The sequence below is a fragment of the Poecilia latipinna genome, unplaced genomic scaffold (genome assembly GCF_001443285.1).
Source record: "Poecilia latipinna isolate Pla-1442-1.1 unplaced genomic scaffold, P_latipinna-1.0 Scaffold2536, whole genome shotgun sequence".
NCBI lineage: Eukaryota > Metazoa > Chordata > Actinopteri > Cyprinodontiformes > Poeciliidae > Poecilia > Poecilia latipinna.
The window spans coordinates 20,931-39,452 of record NW_015115152.1 but is presented as its reverse complement, the minus strand read 5'-3'; the positions used below and the strand labels follow the sequence as shown (position 1 = coordinate 39,452).

At 44.0% G+C, this 18,522-nt stretch overlaps 1 protein-coding gene across 2 annotated transcripts in view; it reads right to left on the bottom strand.

The window, feature by feature from the left end:
• LOC106938219 (poly [ADP-ribose] polymerase 14-like) overlaps window positions 1-18,222 on the bottom strand; it is a 22,842-nt gene extending 4,620 nt beyond the window's left edge. Inside the window, exons 1-22 of one of the 2 annotated variants that reach the window (XM_015020133.1) lie at window positions 17,831-18,222; window positions 17,149-17,237; window positions 16,929-16,959; window positions 16,433-16,507; window positions 16,058-16,231; window positions 15,514-15,639; window positions 15,180-15,281; window positions 12,459-14,631; window positions 10,735-10,832; window positions 10,623-10,698; window positions 10,344-10,419; window positions 9,536-9,772; window positions 9,152-9,373; window positions 8,975-9,083; window positions 8,085-8,234; window positions 6,888-6,950; window positions 6,593-6,778; window positions 5,547-5,750; window positions 4,966-5,081; window positions 4,547-4,782; window positions 4,189-4,460; window positions 3,963-4,105 (exon numbers count right to left, since the gene is read on the bottom strand). In XM_015020133.1, coding sequence (XP_014875619.1) covers window positions 3,963-4,105; window positions 4,189-4,460; window positions 4,547-4,782; window positions 4,966-5,081; window positions 5,547-5,750; window positions 6,593-6,778; window positions 6,888-6,950; window positions 8,085-8,234; window positions 8,975-9,083; window positions 9,152-9,373; window positions 9,536-9,772; window positions 10,344-10,419; window positions 10,623-10,698; window positions 10,735-10,832; window positions 12,459-14,631; window positions 15,180-15,281; window positions 15,514-15,639; window positions 16,058-16,231; window positions 16,433-16,507; window positions 16,929-16,959; window positions 17,149-17,237; window positions 17,831-18,014 — 5,142 coding nt within the window. In that variant the 5' untranslated portion in view covers window positions 18,015-18,222. Of the gene's footprint in view, window positions 1-3,962; window positions 4,106-4,188; window positions 4,461-4,546; window positions 4,783-4,965; window positions 5,082-5,546; window positions 5,751-6,592; window positions 6,779-6,887; window positions 6,951-8,084; window positions 8,235-8,974; window positions 9,084-9,151; window positions 9,374-9,535; window positions 9,773-10,343; window positions 10,420-10,622; window positions 10,833-12,458; window positions 14,632-15,179; window positions 15,282-15,513; window positions 15,640-16,057; window positions 16,232-16,432; window positions 16,508-16,928; window positions 16,960-17,148; window positions 17,238-17,830 lie in introns of both variants that reach the window. The other variant, XM_015020132.1, reaches the window with a different exon arrangement.
• Window positions 18,223-18,522: the final 300 nt, after the last annotated feature.

The window sequence follows — 18,522 nt, the reverse complement described above, 5'->3', positions numbered from 1 at the left end:
AAATTTTATGAAATAGACCACACTTTAATAAATATTTGTTGTATTTAACATATTTCAGGTAAGTGAACATGTAATGAGATAGATCCTGTCCTGGAATTTTATGCAATTGAACATTACAGGTAACAAGTGATGATCATCTGAGGTAATACATTTTATTATTTTTTTTATATATTTTTTAAAATATAATTTTGGTTAAAAAATAAAAAAGGGGTCAAAATGGAATAAAAATATGCCTAATCTATATAGTTTAGTAGAATAATTTCACACAGATTTTGAGTTAATAGGTCACATGACCTAGAAGCTATTTAAGAAAAATACAACATTTTGACTACAGAAACAGCTAAAAAAAATATATAAAAAGTGTTAAAATGTAATAAAGGCGAGTGTGCCTCATCTGTACAGTCTGGTAGAACAATTTCACACAGATTGAGTTAATGGCACACGATTTGGAAGCTACTGAAGAAAACATTTAATTTAAATTATTGAATATTATTTAAAATTTTAATAGAGGATAGTGTGCCTCGTGTAATAGCATGAATGACCAATTTTTTGTTTCAGTTGGTCACAAGACAAAGCATTTATTTACAGGAGTGTTCGGAAATTGACAATGTGAAACTCCAAGCGATTCAGGAGGGACCAGTAAAGAACAGCTGGCCGAAATTAGCGTTCATAAATCGAATCAACCTTGAGCTGAACGTCTCTTACTCCGGAGGACGAATATCCAGTATCCAACTTGAAAACAACTTCACTGCGGTCGGTAACACAATGGAAACACCGATGTTCTGACTAGTTTGTTTTGGTCTGTGGGCTGCAAACATGGCGCCGAGCGACGTAAACGTCACATGCTATGATGTCAGCTCCAAAGCTCTATATTGATAGTAATATTAATAATAAAATAATAGTCAGTGTAAAGTAGCCTACAAATTCTTTGGTGGGGGGCGGGAAGCGGGGTGTGAGGGACCTGGATATGGGATAGGGGGGCGCTGGCCTAAAAAAGATTGAGAAACACTGTCATAGACTGTTTGGATGAAATGAACATAACACATGTGTTATGTCCATGTTAGCCTTCAGCCATGAGGGACTGAACTACACACAGAAAATGGAGAATTATATGAAAACTCTGAAAACAGAATGAACTGCATTCAGTTCTAGAAGAAATTAGTTTGACCACATTGTGCTTTCACCCCTTAACCCTCACCCCCTAAATCACCAAAAACCACTGAAAAGGTATACCCAAATTAAATCAGCTGCTGCTCTTGAACAATTTTGCAGTCAAAAATATTTTAACTGTAAGTAGTTTGTAACTATTACATGTGTAACACACAAAAAATGGAAAAATTTTGCTTAACCCAGATTTTTTATTTAGATTTTTTGTAAATACACATTGAGTGTTGAATGTATGGACTGGAAAATACAATAAATCTGTAGAATAAAATATTCTGCTCGTGGATTTCAAGAATGATCAAAATAGCACAAAAAAGAAATGTAATTTTGGACATGTTTATGATATACAGGCGTTGTCCAAGTGTAGCACACTTGGACAACGCCTGATATACAAATCTCTAATGACTAACTCCTCAGTGCTTCAACATACAGTGATCAATGAGACTCTAATAAATGACCAGAGGAATCCTCTTTTAGATACATTACTGAGAGTGGAAATTACTTATAATTATAGAAATAAAATAGCATATCTGGGGGCACTGGGGGAGGTAGAGTACAGTCAGACCTCCTCCCCCTTCTTGCAACATGCTGTTCGTCCATCCGCCCCCATCCGTCCGTCCCCCCAGCCCTCAACAGTACGCTAGCCCCGCCCTCTAAAGATATGCTAGCTCCCCACCTCAACTTCTCTCTTTCCCCCACAGTCTACCCTCCATCTTCTCTCCTTCTTCAAGGGACCTTCCAACCCCGTTCCTCCTGTGCCACCGTTCCCTCGCCCCCCATTCTCGCTCTTCGGTATGCTTTATCCCCCTTGCTCTGACTGTAGCAGCGGGGGACTAAAAGTTTCCGGTATTCTCAGATCCAAAACTTGTCAGCACTCTTATGGTCATGATCATTCTCTCCCGTGAGTTGTGAAGTTCTGCTGAAGAAATACATCCAGTTTTGACAGGTTCTAACACCGTGTCTTTCTGCAGCTCTCCATTGGTGAGAAAAAGTCCTGTAGACACCGTTATGCATGAGGGAGCAGAAAGCTTGACTTTGATGCAGCATAGATGCATACATAACACATGGTTACACATTCAGCTGGTGGATTCATGTCAAAACAAAGCCCAAAATGCATTATATTCTTATGACAGGACACATGTTGGCTACACATCGGTGGCTTTAGGGTTTCCTAGTTGACCAGTCAGAAATATTCCAGAAAGAATACAGGCATGTCAACACAAGCTCAAGTCGCTCTCTGGATATTATTGGCTCGGAAAAAGCCATTTCATAACATTACTGGTTGAATGCGGTGCCAATCAAAGGGGCTGGGGGTGGGGAGGTCAAGGCTGCCCAATAAAAGTGTCATAATGGACACCAGCAGTTTAAACCCTTAAATCTCAGACCCGGAAAATAAAATGGAAAAACGGCACGTGGACATTCCACAGCGGGTTAAGGGGTTAAGAAAAACCCTGCTCTTAAAGAAAGTTTCTCTCCTTCCATGGCTGTTGCTGCATTGGAAGAGCATCATCACAGTAAACCAAAGTCAAAGTATATATTCAGTCCATCATCTGGGTATCCAGTGACTATGATCCAGCTGAAGAATAAGCAAGCCTTGAATAAGTGGCTATTTATAATTCTATTAAAAAACCATTTGAATTATACATTCTCCAAAAAGAGACACAGTCTCTGATCCTGTTGCTGAAATCACACTGCTGCCATTGTCTTGAAAGGAGATGCTGCAGCTTCGGACACACTGCCTTTATGCTAGTTCTTCTAACCGAGTCGTCACTGCTTTCCCCATTTTCTGCCTCAGCCGTCCCAAGAGAAAGAAACACCACATTGCAGCTCCATGTTTGGCCCACCACACACCAGTGCAATCGCATCGTCAAATCAAATGCTATCATGGCCACACCATCACATCTTCCTTTGTTCTTCACCACATAACTCACTGAGTACCGGAGATCTGCCTCGTTCTCAATAACTTCTAGAGTAAAGCTTTATGTCTGGCAGAGACAAACTAATTTAGGAGAAAACTACTGAAACATTGTTTCTGATTGTCTAGTTCATTGTCAATTTTGTCAAGTTTGGCATCTCATAAGAGAGGTGAGAGTAGAGAAGCTTATTGATGGCACTTGACAAAATTGTATTTTCTGTGACTTTGTATATTTTTCATTTTTATGATGTAAATCACTTTGAACTGCCTTGTTGCTGAAATGTGGCATACAAATAAACTTGACTGATTGACTGTGTAGGGACAGAAGGAGATCCTGACATGATCTGGCATTATTTAGATTGGCTCATAAAACTAATGACATTCACTGTGAAGATCTATAATTACTACATGCTGTGAGCCTCTGGAGGCTGGCTGACTGAACCATGATGTTACTCCATATCATTCTATGAGTTATTTCATGTTTTTCATGAGCCCAGACCTGGTGCTGTTGATCTGAATTACTAATTTTATAAATAACTTCCTTTGGTATTTATTAAGTTATTCAAAGTCTAACCTATTGTTAAGTAAGGTGTTAACAAAAGTAAATGCTAAAGGTAAATTTAAAGGTTTTTATACAGTTTTAATCAGTTCATCTAAATATTTTCACTAAAATGAGAGCTAAACAATAATATCTCTATTATGTGTGTGTTTTATTCAATGATCCTCATGATCTCCTGTTTTCTGAGTTTCCTTCTTATTTGATTTCATTGGTTTGTTTGAGCTGCATTTTGCCTTTTCTTCTCTGCTTTCAGGGCTGCATTCTGGAGGTCCAGAAGGTCAAAGGTCAATCTTTGCATGTCTGATGTTCTGAAGACGAACGTACCTGGGTGATGTTCAAGGAAAGTCCATTTTTAGTAACGTCTGCCAACACGCCGTTGTATTCCTGGGTCCCAGCAGTCAGGGGAACTCGCTTCAAGATGCTGCCCTTCATGTCATCCCAGTGCTGAGGCAGCGGATTGTCAGGGGCTACGAGAAGAAGAGTTTTTAATGTTTGAAAGTTTTAGAGCCTGGTAGCTCTCTGAAACCTGTCTGATCATAGATTCACTCACTTCTCAAGTCATTTCTCATCAGCTCTATCTGCTTCCGTCCGCTAGTGGAAATGGCCCTTTTAATCACTGGATCAGCGTTAAAGGTCTCGTTTTTGATTTTGATCTTCACACTTTGATTTTTCTCAAAAGCTTCTTCAAGCTGGAGGTTGGTGTGGATGTCAAAGGACACCATTGATCCGTCCTGGTGCTGGAACTTCCATTCCACCTGTTTCCTCACCATCATGGCTTTGTTCCTCAGATTCTCACTTCTCTCCACTTTCCGGATGATGTTCCTAAGCAGCATCAAAAAGATGAAAGAACACTTCAGAGTAATTTGATGACTGTGTACCTATAAGGAGCATATCGTCTGTTTGCTGACCTGATGTCTGACTCGGCTGTCAGGACGTCTCTGGTCAGACCTTCCAGGTGGATCCGGGGCTCCTGGTCTTCCTGTCCTCTGTCCAGGCGGATGCTCACCGTCAGATTCCTCTGCAGGGCCTTCAGCTCGTCCATGTCAGCCTGAGTGAACTGGTTAATGTACTGGTCCCTGATGGTTCTCTGGGCCTGCTCATTCAGAATGAGCTCACTGATCCTCTTCTTAGCCGTGCTCAGATTCTGTGGTGGAAAGAAAAACCAGAAAACCGGTGAAGATCAAGAGCAGAGGATTGGTTTTGGTCTCCTTCCGGCTGGTAGTCAGGTAACTAGTTTGTTCTCAGCACAGCACATGATGATGATGTCATGAACTGCTGCAGAGATTAAATAGCTTCCTATTAGTCACACAGAGATTCTCATACGAACCCTTTGGTTGTCGGCACACAGCTGAAACACAGCGGGATCAAACTCCTGCTGCTCCAGATAAAAGTCAGTAGTGCTTTGCTGCTCCCCTCCAAGTCCAAAAAGTGAAGAAAATGTATCTGGGAATCAGATCAAGAGATATTTTCATCATGTGAAATGACTGCGCTAAATTTGACTGTTTCTGCTTAACAGCCAAAGTGCTAAAAGTTTGAACATCATTTCCAATGTTTCTGCAGATTTATCATCTTTATGCTTTCCTGCACCATGTGTTGTATATCTGCAGAAATCTAAAGCTTGCTTAAGATTAAGTGACATTTTGCATTTCTTCATCCACAAATGCAAAATTATTTTCCTCACATGATGTTCAGATATTTAATTAGATTACTGGAAGTACATAAACTCATCCAACACCAACCTGTTAGTCTGTAAGCCCAGAAACCAGAAGCATTTAGAGACCTGCTGTAACTAGTTTAGATTCCAACAGAACAGAAACCTTCTCTCTATTCACAGATTCACAGAATTATTCACAAATGATCTCTGGATAATGTAATTAGGTTTTCACATAAAACAAAGCAGGAGGATACCTTTCATCTTGTTGAAGATGCTCTTTTCCGCCACCTCTTCTCCCTGCCTCTTTTTCATGCTGTTGTGAAATTCAGCGATCATGGCTGTCTGAAAGATTAGGATCTTCACGCTGCAAACAAACTTTGGCTGCTTCTTCCTCACGAACTCCACCACTGCACCGACCATGGCGTCGGCCACCGCCGATGGACTGACACCACCCTGACCTGGAGGGGATGTGCGGACCAACCAAATAATGAAGATGAGGATGAAAACTGAAGCAAGTCTGCTCAACAATGTGCAAACGATGAAGCGATAAGTATGATGTAGCAAAACTTGTGCCGAGTTTGAATGTACCCTTTCAAATTGTTTATAGCTTTATATCCACACCTTAACAGCTGCAGCCAGTTTAGAAAATAAAAACCTTTTTGAATATGAAGTATTTATTTTAGAGCTAAAAACTAATATTTAATATATTTAAATGCAGTGTGTATAATTATTTGGTTGCTGCAAAGCAGATCTGCTCCTGGCTAGCTCGCCACTCATAATCCACAATGCTGAATTAAAAGTGGCGAGCTAGCCACAAGCATCAGAGTTTACAAGTTACATTGGTGATTTTATTTCCTCTGTGATGTTATAAGTTAAAAAAGTAAGATATAGTAGTAAGAGCGTCAAATGGGTACCACTTAACCCTGGATCAGCTGGATTCTTGGGGGCTCGTCCGGGAGAATAACACTACAGTTAACTTATATATTTTCATATGTAGGACTCTGATGGGGAACCTTTTTTTTTAACAGTTTTTTTATGGTTCAACAAAACAACATAGGTTGTGTGCTAAAATCTCTGGTTTGCTAAGACTCTACCATTCAAAAAGTTGATGCAGTTTATGATTTACACTAAGCTAGTTTTTATGCAGCTAAGATGGCAAATGGCAGCAAAATAATCTGAATCTGGTGGTGAAAAGCCAAAAACAATCAGAAGGAAAAAATATACTAATCAAAAATGCTTAAATATATAGATACATATCATCAGTTTTGCATTTTTTTTGTATTTTGTTCCCAGCACAGACCTGTTCCCAGAGCTGGGAAGGCGACCGATCTGAACTTGTTCTCCTCGCAGACCTTCAGGACTCCCTGAACCATTTCCTTAATCTTAGTAGCATCATTCTGGCCGACGATGTGGATGATGTTGCTGGAGGGAAGCTGACCGCCTGAGGTTAAGATCATGGAACGAGGCATGTAGCCCGGAGAATTCACTGCAGAGAGGAAACATGTTCATTCACACTGTTGCAGATGTGCAGGTTGTTGTCAAAATGACACAAAACAATAAAAATGTTTTTAAATAACTAGAAATGAGAAACTCACCAATCTGTGCACACTCCAACAGAACCGTTGGGCCGGCGTTGTCCAAGATCGCCTTGGAAACTCCTGAAAAATAAGGAAAACACTGGATCAGTAAAAGTTCTGCTACTGAGTTTCATCCTGGTTTTATCCAATAAACTTCATTTTTTCCATCACTTCCGGTTTTCCAGATCCTTCTTTTATTCCTTGTGATGGGATTTTTTACATTTTCAGTTTTTCTCAGTTGGAGTTGAGCTGAAAGAAATGACCAACCTCAACCCAACTAAGCCGGACCTATCAGAGCTCTATGAGTCGCTTTAAAACTCCACAGAAACAGAACCCAGGTCGAGCAGAAAGCCTGGAAAACACAGGCAGGATGTCTGTTTATCACTGACAGATGGGATTTAAACGACTGAGCTGGGATCATAAAGATAATTTGAACTTTAACCAGATAAGAACAGAGCAGAGAGATTTCAGCAGAAATGAAACCAGAAACCAGAACTGGACCCATAAACCTTCATCCATTAAAAGAACTGGATCTGGGTTCATGTTCAGAGTTCACCACTTCACCATCTCCAAACAGGAAATAGGGTCAGCAGTATGCTGTCTGCCTGCATGCTGTGCTGTCCTCTTTGTTCATTTTTGTATTTTAATAACACAATCATAAAGAATTCATCCATTTATATTTATGCTAGATTCAAAACAATCTAAAAATCAGGTTAAAAACTTTCACTTTCTCAGTAAAAGTCAAGTTGTTTTTATTACTAGATGAACCTTAATTATCACTTTTATATCAGCACTCAGTCAATCCAACACTCTCAATAAAACAGCTGCATACAGAGAAACTTATTTCTGGGATATGTTGCCTTCTGCATTACACTGATTCTCGATCATGTAGCTTTTAAAAAGAACCTTTAAAAATTTAAAGAGAGAAAAAATTAAGATTGAACTGATGAAATGGCTAAATTTATATACAAAATTCATTTATTTTTATTTATCTTTGTTTTTGATTTAGTGTTGATATTGCTGAAATTGTGTAGTAATGTCCTTTCATAATGTTTGTAAAATGTTACAACCTGTATATTTGAATTTGAATTTTGTGTGTAATTTAATTTTGTCTTATGTCTTTGGTAATTTCAAAAAGGGACATTTAATTGTAATTAAATTGATGTTCTGCTTTCAACAGAGAGGAGAGGAAGACAACCAGCAACCATCCATCACCTGCTTGAAGGTTGAAGTTCTGATTGGATGAGTTGACGATGACATCACAGGTCTCCTTGGTGATGTCTCCTGACGACACCTCCAGGGCGAGCTGACCCATCTGCATCCGGTAGACGCCGAGGGACGGGGACAAGACCGGGCTGAAGGACGCTGAGACAAACGGAGACACAAAGAACCGATTCAGGATTTAAACGTTTTATTGGAGGTTCTGGTTGGTTCTGTTCTCTAAACAACCTGGAGAGACGATCCAGAACGCTGCTGCTGGAGTTCTGACTAAAACCAGGAACATAGAGACACCACCCGGTTCTACACCATCTGGTTCTACATCAGCTGGTTCTACACCACCCGGTTCTACACCACCTGGTTCTACATCAGCTGGTTCTACACCACCTGGTTCTACATCAGCTGGTTCTACATCAGCTGGTTCTACACCACCTGGTTCTACACCACCCGGTTCTACACCACCCGGTTCTACACCGCCCGGTTCTACACCAGCTGGTTCTACACCACCTGGTTCTACACCACCTGGTTCTACATCAGCTGGTTCTACATCAGCTGGTTCTACATCAGCTGGTTCTACACCACCCGGTTCTACACCACCTGGTTCTACACCATCTTCTAATCTGAAACAAACTTCCTTTAAATCACAGATAAAATCTATTTCTCCAGCGTTGCTTTAATAACTGGAACGGTTGTGGCATCATAAGCTTTTCTTTGCATTGTCATTATGAGTTTATTGTTTTATGTTTCCATCATGTGAAACACGTTCTGTGTTAAACCCTGGCTTTCCTTCATTCATCCCCATCTGTCTGCAGCTGCAGTCCAGCCCATAATAAGCAGAATATGATCTGAGCGGCTCTGAGGACAAGAAGCTGTAAATGTTTTCCTACTGGCGTTCTGCTGTGACCGGCTGAGCTGCGTCCGATCGGCAGACCAGTTCCCGTCAGAACCTCCACGCTGGACGTTCCCCGTCTGACCACTGAACTCTCTGGTGAAACACTGGAAAAACCACATGTTGAGTTTTTGCAGCAGGTTTTCCTGAAGCAGCGCAGCAGAGGTCGTCTCACATCGGTGGTTTGGCGGTCGCTGTGGTGAACCACGATGACCACTTCCTTCAGGTGGCGGGGCGCCCCCCGGTGGCTGAACAGGTGGATCTGCCTCAGCAGGACTCTGGCCACCAGCTGCCTGGGGAAGCTCAGGTTCCCGGTTCCGATGGCCGGGAAGGACAGAGAGGTGAGCTGGAGCTTCTCAGCCTCCTTCAGACAGGAAGTGATGATGTCTGCTAACCCCTGGTCAGAGCAGCGACACAGTCAGAGGAGATTTTACTTTCATAAAGGGCAGAAAGACCTGATGTTGAAACGTTCAGCACATTCTGCTGTGGGACAACAACTTACTGAAATATGCAACTAAACGAACGGCCTGGAAATAAAACGACCTGAATGACCTCTGACCTTCTCCGCCTCACCGCCGCCGCTGTCCCAGTTTGGGCAGACAGCATGGAGGACTTTCTGACACATCAGGTTGAACGCGTCAGTGACGACCACGTCTCCGAACTGCAGCGCCGACACGCCGGCCTCGGTCAGGACGGCCAGCTGCAGGTTCTCACCCGCCGCCCCCAGGATGGCTTTGGACACGGCGCCCTGGCTCAGGTTCATGTTGTCCGCCACCGTGTTCACGATGCCGTCCGTCTGCAGACCGAGGTCAGAACAGCTCTAACCACAGCCGAGCATCACTAAAAACACACTGAGCACGGGCTGGGACCCGACTTCAGCATCAAACTGAGGATCTGAAAATAAATTCACTGAAAAGGATGAAAACTGAAGGCTTTGTGCAGGAACCAAAAACGAGATGAGAAGAATAAAAGATTCAGCTTTAAAGAAGAGAGATGAACAGCAATCCCATGAAATGTTCATGTCTGAGCTGCAGGGGGCGCTGTTGGCTATAATTTATGTTCTAAACGATTTTTTCTCCGTCTTAAGCTTAAAAAGCATCATTAGCATTTCCTCCTCTGTGTTTCTGATACTTCAAATATTTATTAAGACGTAAACAAATAGACAATCTAGCTGAAGATCTGGACACTAAATCTTACCAAGTATTTTTGATCCAGTTTCTAGTGAAATATCTCAGTACGCTTTAAATAAGACAAAATTAACTTACGAGTAACTTTTCAGCAGGAAAAATTTGTTAGTTTTACGTCAATAAAACCTTAATAATGAATTAATTTGCTGATTAATTTCCAGATGTTCCTGAACGCCTCACCTGCTGGTCCTCAATGTTTCCTGTGCACAGAGTGATCTTCAGACCTGCAGGTGTGATCTGCTCCAACCTGCCAGACCTGAAATCAGCACAAAACTGAGTTTTTACTTTCACTAAAGTACAAAGAGGAATCCGGTCTCAGCTGGTTTATAGCCAAAAAGCAGATCTATGTCGGTAGAATGGGACTGGAGATGGAAATGAGATGAATCTCACATATTTACATGTAAATGTCCTTTAATGCTTAACGGCCATTTGTTAAAACCAACAGGAACTTGGACTTACCCTCCCTGCTCTCCATGTCGGTTCTGACCTCTGGGGCTCGAACCGCCTGGCTGATGATCGCCATGGTAACCTCCTCTTCCATCTTCTCTTCTTCCTCCTCTCCCTCCTTCTGCTCCTCTGCCTCTTCCTCCTCCTCCTCGTCCTCCTCCTCCTCTCCCTCCTCTTTCTCCTCCGGACCAGGAGCCTTTGCCTCGTCCTCTCTGCTGACCGCTGGTGGAAACATCAGAGGTCATTCTGGATTTCCTCCAGCTGTTAGAAACTAAAATCTGGTTCTGGTTTAGATCGGTCCAAACTTTCAGTCACAGAAATCATGCAGTCGATTCACAGGCCGAGAAAATAAAACAACATAAATCAATAAAGCAGTCATCAAATTTTACTTTGCTTTATTATTATTATTATTATTATTATTATTATTATTATTATTATTATTTTCATCATAGTTTCAAAATGTAGAAATGTTTTTCCATGTTTGCTGTATTAAGAGTTTTCAAACTGTTTTGAACATATTAGTCATATCAGTCCACTTACTTCCAAAATGTTTGCTTTATTTATCAAAGTTTAATAAATTAAAAATCGGTTTTCAGTAAAAGTTTCTGGATAAACTTGGTTCTAGTTATTATGAGAGCTCAGTTATAAAAATATGAAAACTTTGTTTCATGCTTAACATTTTCCACTGAAACTAATTTGTATCAGTTTGAACTGCAGCTGGGGGCCACAAAAACAGTCCAAGGGCCACACACGGCCCCCGGGCCACGCTTTGGACCCCCTGGTTTAAATCATAAATCAGTTCCTCCAGATTTTTAGGCTCCAAGTAAAACATCTGACATTTTGGTTCAGTTTGACCTGAAGAACCCAAACATTCAGCTGGTTCCCGTTTTTACGCTCCAGCAGTAAAAAGACGGTTAACCAACCTGAGCGAGGCTCAGTTTTCACTAAAACTCTGTAAATAAAGGAGAAATATTTAAGGTAAACCTGCTGTTTTCATCTGCCTGGCAGTAAGAAGGTTCTGGGATCTTCAGACGTTCCCCCTGTGCTGCTGAAGTTCTCTGGTTCTCCACAGGTTCTCTGGGTTCTCCAGAGGTTCTCCGGTTCTCCAGAGGTTCTCTGGGTTCTCCACAGGTTCTCCAGAGGTTCTCTGGTTCTCCAGGTACAGAAATGTTTCATTTCTCCTTCTGAGTAAATCCTCCTCCATCATTTAACCGTGAAACTGAACATAATCCTGATTCCTGACCTTCGGATCCTCGTCTTTCCTGGTTTCTGACTGAACATAAAGATTAGAGCTGCAATAAAAGCTGCACTGATGACCTTTGCCCTCCTGATCTCAGACTCTGTTTATAACTTTGGTGGTTTAACAACATTCCTCCGCCCGACTCTGGAACCCGTTTAGTGAGAAAGTGGCTCAGTTTCGTTTCTGCCAGTGAATCTGAAGCTCACTGGGTTCAACACTGATGTGATACCTGCCATGAGCCAGCAGGGGGCGATAACATCAGTAGAGTTTTAACAGTAGAGCCACATTCATCCATTCACATTAACTCATTCACACATCAGGTTCGGTCTCTTGTCTTGTTTATAAAATCTCCTGAGGACGGCTGAAGCATCGCCAGGCTACCGACTGACCCAAAACACTGGAAACTAGTTTTTAAATCAGAATCGATGGAGTTCCTCTTCTGCTCTTTACTCACAATATAAATCACTTCTTCATAAACAACCTTCGTAATAATTTGTCAAATGTTGTTTTTAACAAACTCAGCTCCTCATGAACAGGATGTGATGAGAGAAGGAAACCCGTCTGCTGTGGTTCTGCTGTGGTTCTGCTGTGGTTCTGGTTAAACTCACCCTGCAGCCCCCCTCTGTTTCCCGCCGGCCGGCTGTGGAAGCGTCATGATGGGCTCCAGGTCGCTGAACTCCCTGCTGACGGCGGCTGCCATCACCCTGACGGTGGCGTCATTGTTGTCCACCAGGTGAATCTCGGTTAAGCATCCCGGAGTGCTGGGATTGTCGCAGTATTCCCGCACGGCCCGGGCGATGGTCTCGGTGCAGAGATCCACCGGAAAGCCGAACACACCAGAGCTGATTGCTGGCATCGCGACGGTGGAGCAGCTGACCAGCTCAGCTTGCTTCAAACTCTCTGTCACTGCACATTTTAGACGAAACACTGATGTCTTCCTGTCAGAGTCAGAGTAGCGCGGACCGACGGCATGCACGACGTATTTGCAGGGCAGACTGCATCCATCAGTCACGATGGCCTCTCCTGGGCGGAGCTTCCCGTGTTTGGCTACATGGTCGTTGCTGATCTTCTGCAGGTTTGGTCCAGCGGCCCTCAGCAGCGCCAACGCCAAGCCGCCGATGTGCTGCAGGTCTTCATTGGCTGCGTTGACCACAGCGTCGACCTTAAAGCTGCAGATATCCGCCCTGCTGACAGAAACCAGAACCCCGCCGGCCGTGTGCACCTTGCAGTAACACTCGTCTTCAACGCTCCCTTCCTCCTCCTCTTCATCGTCTTGGATCTCTGGCTGAAGCATCACCACACAGCTGAACTCTGCCATCACTGGAGGCAGGAACATGCTTCCTTGGGACAGGAAGTACTTCTTTGCTCCAGGTTTGTCCACAGTTAAGGTGTCAGCAAAGAGAGCAGAGGTCAGTTGTTGGAGGATGGATCTGGCTCTGTGGGCATCAAGTCGAGCCCCGCTGATGACGATCTTTGGTCGTTCTGGGTCAAAGGTCACAGACACCTTGTTGTCGTTGGCGACTCTGGACCAAACTTCGTGTCTGTTCTTCTGAATGAACTGAGCTACGGCACAGGACTCGACCCGAAGGACCTCCTGAACCTGTGAGTAGTTCTGGATGAACTCCCTCAGACTGGCGCTCACCTCTTTGACAGGGTTGCTGAAGCCGGCGACCGTTACTTTGTCTCTTCTCTCCGGGTGGATGATGACCGTTTTGTTGTTGGAGGAGTTGTAGGTGTCCAGCAGTTCCCCTATCAGCTCTTTCCAGTTCTGACGGTTCAAAACTTCCTGATCTTTCACATCCAGACTCTGCACAAACAGATCGTTCTTCATCTTGCTCTCAGCGTCGGCCAGGGCTCTGTCAGAGCTCCCCAGTAAGAAGACGCCTCTGCTTTCTGTGCAGTAGATGGCGCTGATGCCTTGCGACGTGAACAGACTCTTTGACATGTCCATGGGGTTCACCTGCTGCAGGTATTCCAGGAGGCCTGCAGGGACATTCAGATTTTTCTTCTTCATCTTCAGATTTTTCTCTAGGATCCAGGATTTGATCTGGTAAACTTCAGCAGGGAGTCCCGAAATGGTCAACCTCCCAGTGGCTTCGTTGAACGAGAGCTTCAGCTCAGGAGAAACGTCAGAAGCAGCTTTCTGCAGCCCTTCCTCCGTCAGGATGTGGAAATACGCAGGAGAAAAGTCCAGGCGCTCAGTCACGCCTTTGGTCTGCCGTTCAATGTGACTCATTAATTTAAGAAGGATGTTTTCTACAGGAGCTCGGATTTTCTTTATATCGTCAGCTCTGCCGGCGACCGTCAACACGTCTCTGGATGGATCGAACTCCACTAAGGCGTCTTCCTTCACCACCGAGCGGACTTCCTTCTCAGCAGCTCTCCATGCCTCTGCGTTCGCGTCGCATTCGAAGGCCGAGTACTGGGCCATGAGTCTGCAGAAGGCGTCCTTCGCCGTCTCCGCCCAGCTGTCGACGTCTTTCGCAGTCAGACTTTTCTGCCTCAGAAAACTCGGCAGGGGGCCGAGTTTCACCTCGGGCTGGTCCAAATCTACGCTGCAGAAATGCGGCCGCATCTGATCGTTGAGGCTTTTCAGCATTTTCTTGAATAGGAGGAATTTCCAGACCACTGGCAGAACCTTCTGGGTGACGGGCTCCGGCATCTTCCAGGCCGGCCGCGCCTGGCCGTACAGGGCGGTTCCCAGAGACTCGTAGAACGCGTACAGCTTGACGGGGATGGAGCGCATCACATGGTCTTCTTTAACGCAGATGCTCTGAACAACTGCAGCAAGACACCAAGAACAGAGAGAGGCGGTGAAAGGATGAATTCAGCAGATAATCATGCTACAACAAATCTGGGATGTTTTTCAAAATAAAAGCTGCTTTGATGCAACCAGAGGAACTCAGTCCTTCAGTCTGTTAATCCTGACCAAACGTTGGGTCTGACTGCAGGTCTCTGCTGCTGCTTTAGGTTTTAAATCGCCTTGTTCACCCTGAGCGGTTCGGCCCGGTTCTGGATGCGGTTTGGTCCTTTTCCACCGTAAAAGCGGCTCAGCGACCTGCAGCTCTACGTCCAGTGACGCGGTGCGGTTAGGGCGGAGCTACCGGCTTCACACCACAGTCCGCTGTGACTACGGACCAAAGAGCATCACAAAACGAGACTCACCAGTACGATGTCCGGGTTTAACACCGAACATCGTACTGGGTTAAACCCAGAGTGAGAGTCCAACTGCTCTGGTTCCAATGACTAGTTTTACTCCTGTTATTCACAGCTGGTCTCCTGTCACTGCAGGGCTTTACTGATGAAGAACCAGAGAAAAGGAGCGAAACCTTTTGGGTCCCTGAAGGAGACGATGGCCGCCTGCTCCTCTGGGATCATCACCACGTCCTCAGGAAGCTCCCAGTTCTTCTCAAACCACAACTCAATCATGTCTGGAACCAGTCAGGGACAATCCGACACAAAACATGCAAAAATATCAGTAATCATTTCAATAACAAAACCTTCCATGTAATTTAGGTTAAGAACATTAATTCCATTGATAAAAATGAGACCTGAGTGTCTCTCATTGTTCCAAAAACTTAAGAGTTAAACCAAAAAAGCATAAATGTTAAAGTTGTAAGAGTATTTATTAAAATCAAACATATCTCTGAAATGTTTGTTTACCTTTGAGGACAGTCGGAGGAAGACTCTCCATGCGGACGCTCTTCGCTGCCCCTAGTGGCCGAGCCGTCAGTCCGTGTTTCTTCATCTTGGAGTTTTTCTGACTCGCAGTTATAAACTTTTCCACGTCTGATGAACAGTTTACAGTTTAGGGAGGGAGGAAGTAAGAAAGAAGATCATCAAACTTCACAGTTTTATTCTTTATTATCCAGTTTAACTTTCTCCACTGAGATTCTGGCAGATGAAGATATGAAACTTTAAAATCTTTAAGCTGATATCTGTGCTTAAAACATCATTTTTATTGATCTGATGTGATTTCTAATTTTCTCACAAACTGAATTTTGGATTTTTTTTGCCTGACATTAAAAATGTAAAACATAAAACCTTGAAATATTTTATTCTGTCTAAAGAATCTATAAAATGACGTTTCACTTCCTGATTGGACATTTATGCAGATTTGTTTAGACGTACTATAATTTGTTTCACAGAGGGGACCGGTCCGGCTCTGTCAGCCGGTTCTGGTTCCGGTTCTGGTTCCGGTTCCTACCTGTGGGGGCGCTGAAGTTCACCACGGCCAGGTTGGATTCCCAGATCATCTCCAGACTGAAGTCGTTCTCATCCAGACCAGAGACGGTTTCCACCAGCATCTGCAGGTAATCTTTGTTCAGGTTCTCCGAGACGTTCTCCAGAACCACGGCAACGACCGGATCCGACCCAGAACCTGGCAGAGGTTTTACAGAAACATTTTTAGCTTCCCTTCGTTTCACGAGGAAGCGATGAAATGTAAGATGGTCAGAGGGGAATTCTGCAGGAATTTAAGGTCAGAATAACCAGAATCTGTAACAGTTTGTCCCGTTGAAGAAAAAACTCCTGAAGGTTTAAATCATTTTCATGTTTCTGTTCTGATCTCTGGTGTTTTTACCTCCCTGGTTTCCTGCAGGAGCTCCTTCCTCTGGTTCTGGTTCTGGTCTCTGGGTCTTGGAATCTGCAGCTGGATCTGAATCAAATATCATTTGTATAATTATTTGGTGCATTCTGCTGCAAAACGATATTTTCTCTTCTTAACACAAAGTATTTAGTTCTGTTAGAGCTGCGGGTCCATTTCCTGTCGGCTTCATGAACTGACAGCGTTTCTGAGTAAAACTGAAGATTCAGTCCAGACAGTTTTCAGACGGAGACACGGTTCTGGTCCTTATGGTTCTGGTCCTTATGGTTCTGGTTCTGCAGGCGGTTCCTTCCTGTTTCTCTCCACTGTCGCCTCATGTTTGCGCAGAAACGTTTCAGTCTCTGGTCATTTGTTTAAATGTCGTCTGATTATTTTACAGTTTCTCTCAGTCTCACTAAGTTAAAACCGATTAAACAGAACCGGGTCAAACCCAGAGCAGAACCCGGATCTGGACCAGAACAGAGATGTTTACCTGAGCCGTCGGTGCTGCTGGTCGTCTGGATCTGTGGAGAAACCAGAGAGAATCATCTGAGACGGGAAGATCCACTGGTTCTGATGTGCATCGGGTCAGAACCGATAAACATTAAACTAAAGTTCTTCTATAACTGGACTCATGTCGACCAACAACTAAATGATTTATTATCCTGAGGGTCGTTAAAATAATCGATCTTGACCCAGACGGCAGGTTTTACCTGAGCAGGTCCAGAACCGAGCCGCAGCCGCACAGATTTACCGTCCACCTTGATCTCATGATCCTTCTTAGCCAGGACTTGATCTCTGACTGCAAACACATGAAGCATCGAGTCATCCTGACCGTTTATCCAGTTACACTCTGAATGCAGAGCAGCCCAGTTTAACCAGCAGGACTCCCAGTAACAGCCTGGTTCTGGAGTAACAGCTTCCAGAACCAGCCTGGTTCTGTCTCCATGTCCCTGCTGGACCAGATCACCTCAGCTCTGATCCTGACCTTTAACCCCGGCCTCAGGTCATGAGGTCAGTCTGACCTTTAACCCCGGCCTCAGGTCATGAGGTCAGTCTGACCTTTAACCCCGGCCTCAGGTCATGAGGTCAGACTCGGACCTGATCAGCTGACTGGTGACTCATGTGCCTCCAGGATGAAGGAGCAGCCCAGGTGCATGCTGGGAGCTCAGCTGCGTGTCAGGTTGTTTATTAACCAGCAGGATGTTTATGATCATAATTAATCACTTTAAACATTTAGACGCCATTTTTGAAGGAAAGTTTCGGACTGAGAAAGTAAAACAGCTCCTGGTTTTCCTTCAGGAGTCTCTTTAAGTCAGTGAACTTTTCCTCCCTGGCTAAACTGGACCTTTACGTCCCGGTTCGGAGCAGAACCAGAGCCTCGCAGGAACTCACCCTCCTCCGCTCGGAAGAAGACGGCGGCTCTGGCGGCCTCCTCCTCCACTTCCACCCGGCAGTCTCCTCCGCTGGACTTCTTCTTGCTCTGGAAGTAAAGCTGCAGTTTGTTCCGGACGGTTTTACTCTGGGCCGGGCTCCAGTCGCCCTCCACGGTCACGGCGGGACACTCGGACTCCTCCATGGTTCGGGTCCAGACTCGAACTGACGGAACCGCCGCAGCAGCAGCAGGAGGAGGAGGAGGAGGTTCGGCTTCGGGTTTCTTTCACTTTCGTTTCGTCATAAACGGTGAAAACAAAACCAGAACCAGCGGCTGGAAATCAACTCAAACATAAAGTTTAATATGGAAAATATTATTTTTTACAGGCGTTAAATAAAATCTGAGAAAAATCTGAGAATCAACAGAAAATTCAGAATAAAACTAAAGAGATTATTCTTCATATCTAAACATAAAGTTTTAGAATCATTTTTAGTTAAAGCAAGTTTTATTTGTTAGTTTTTACTTTTCCTTAAACAGTTTATTCTGAGCTATTTGGGCTCAGGTCGCATTTTAAACATCTCATTAAAACCACTGCAGGCGAGCAGCGCCCTCTGGCGGACACTCTCTGAACGGTTTGTTGTTTTCCTCTGTTCTACCTGAACAGGTAGAACCCGCGGCTTCATGTTAAACCAGGGGTGTCAAACTCAGTTTC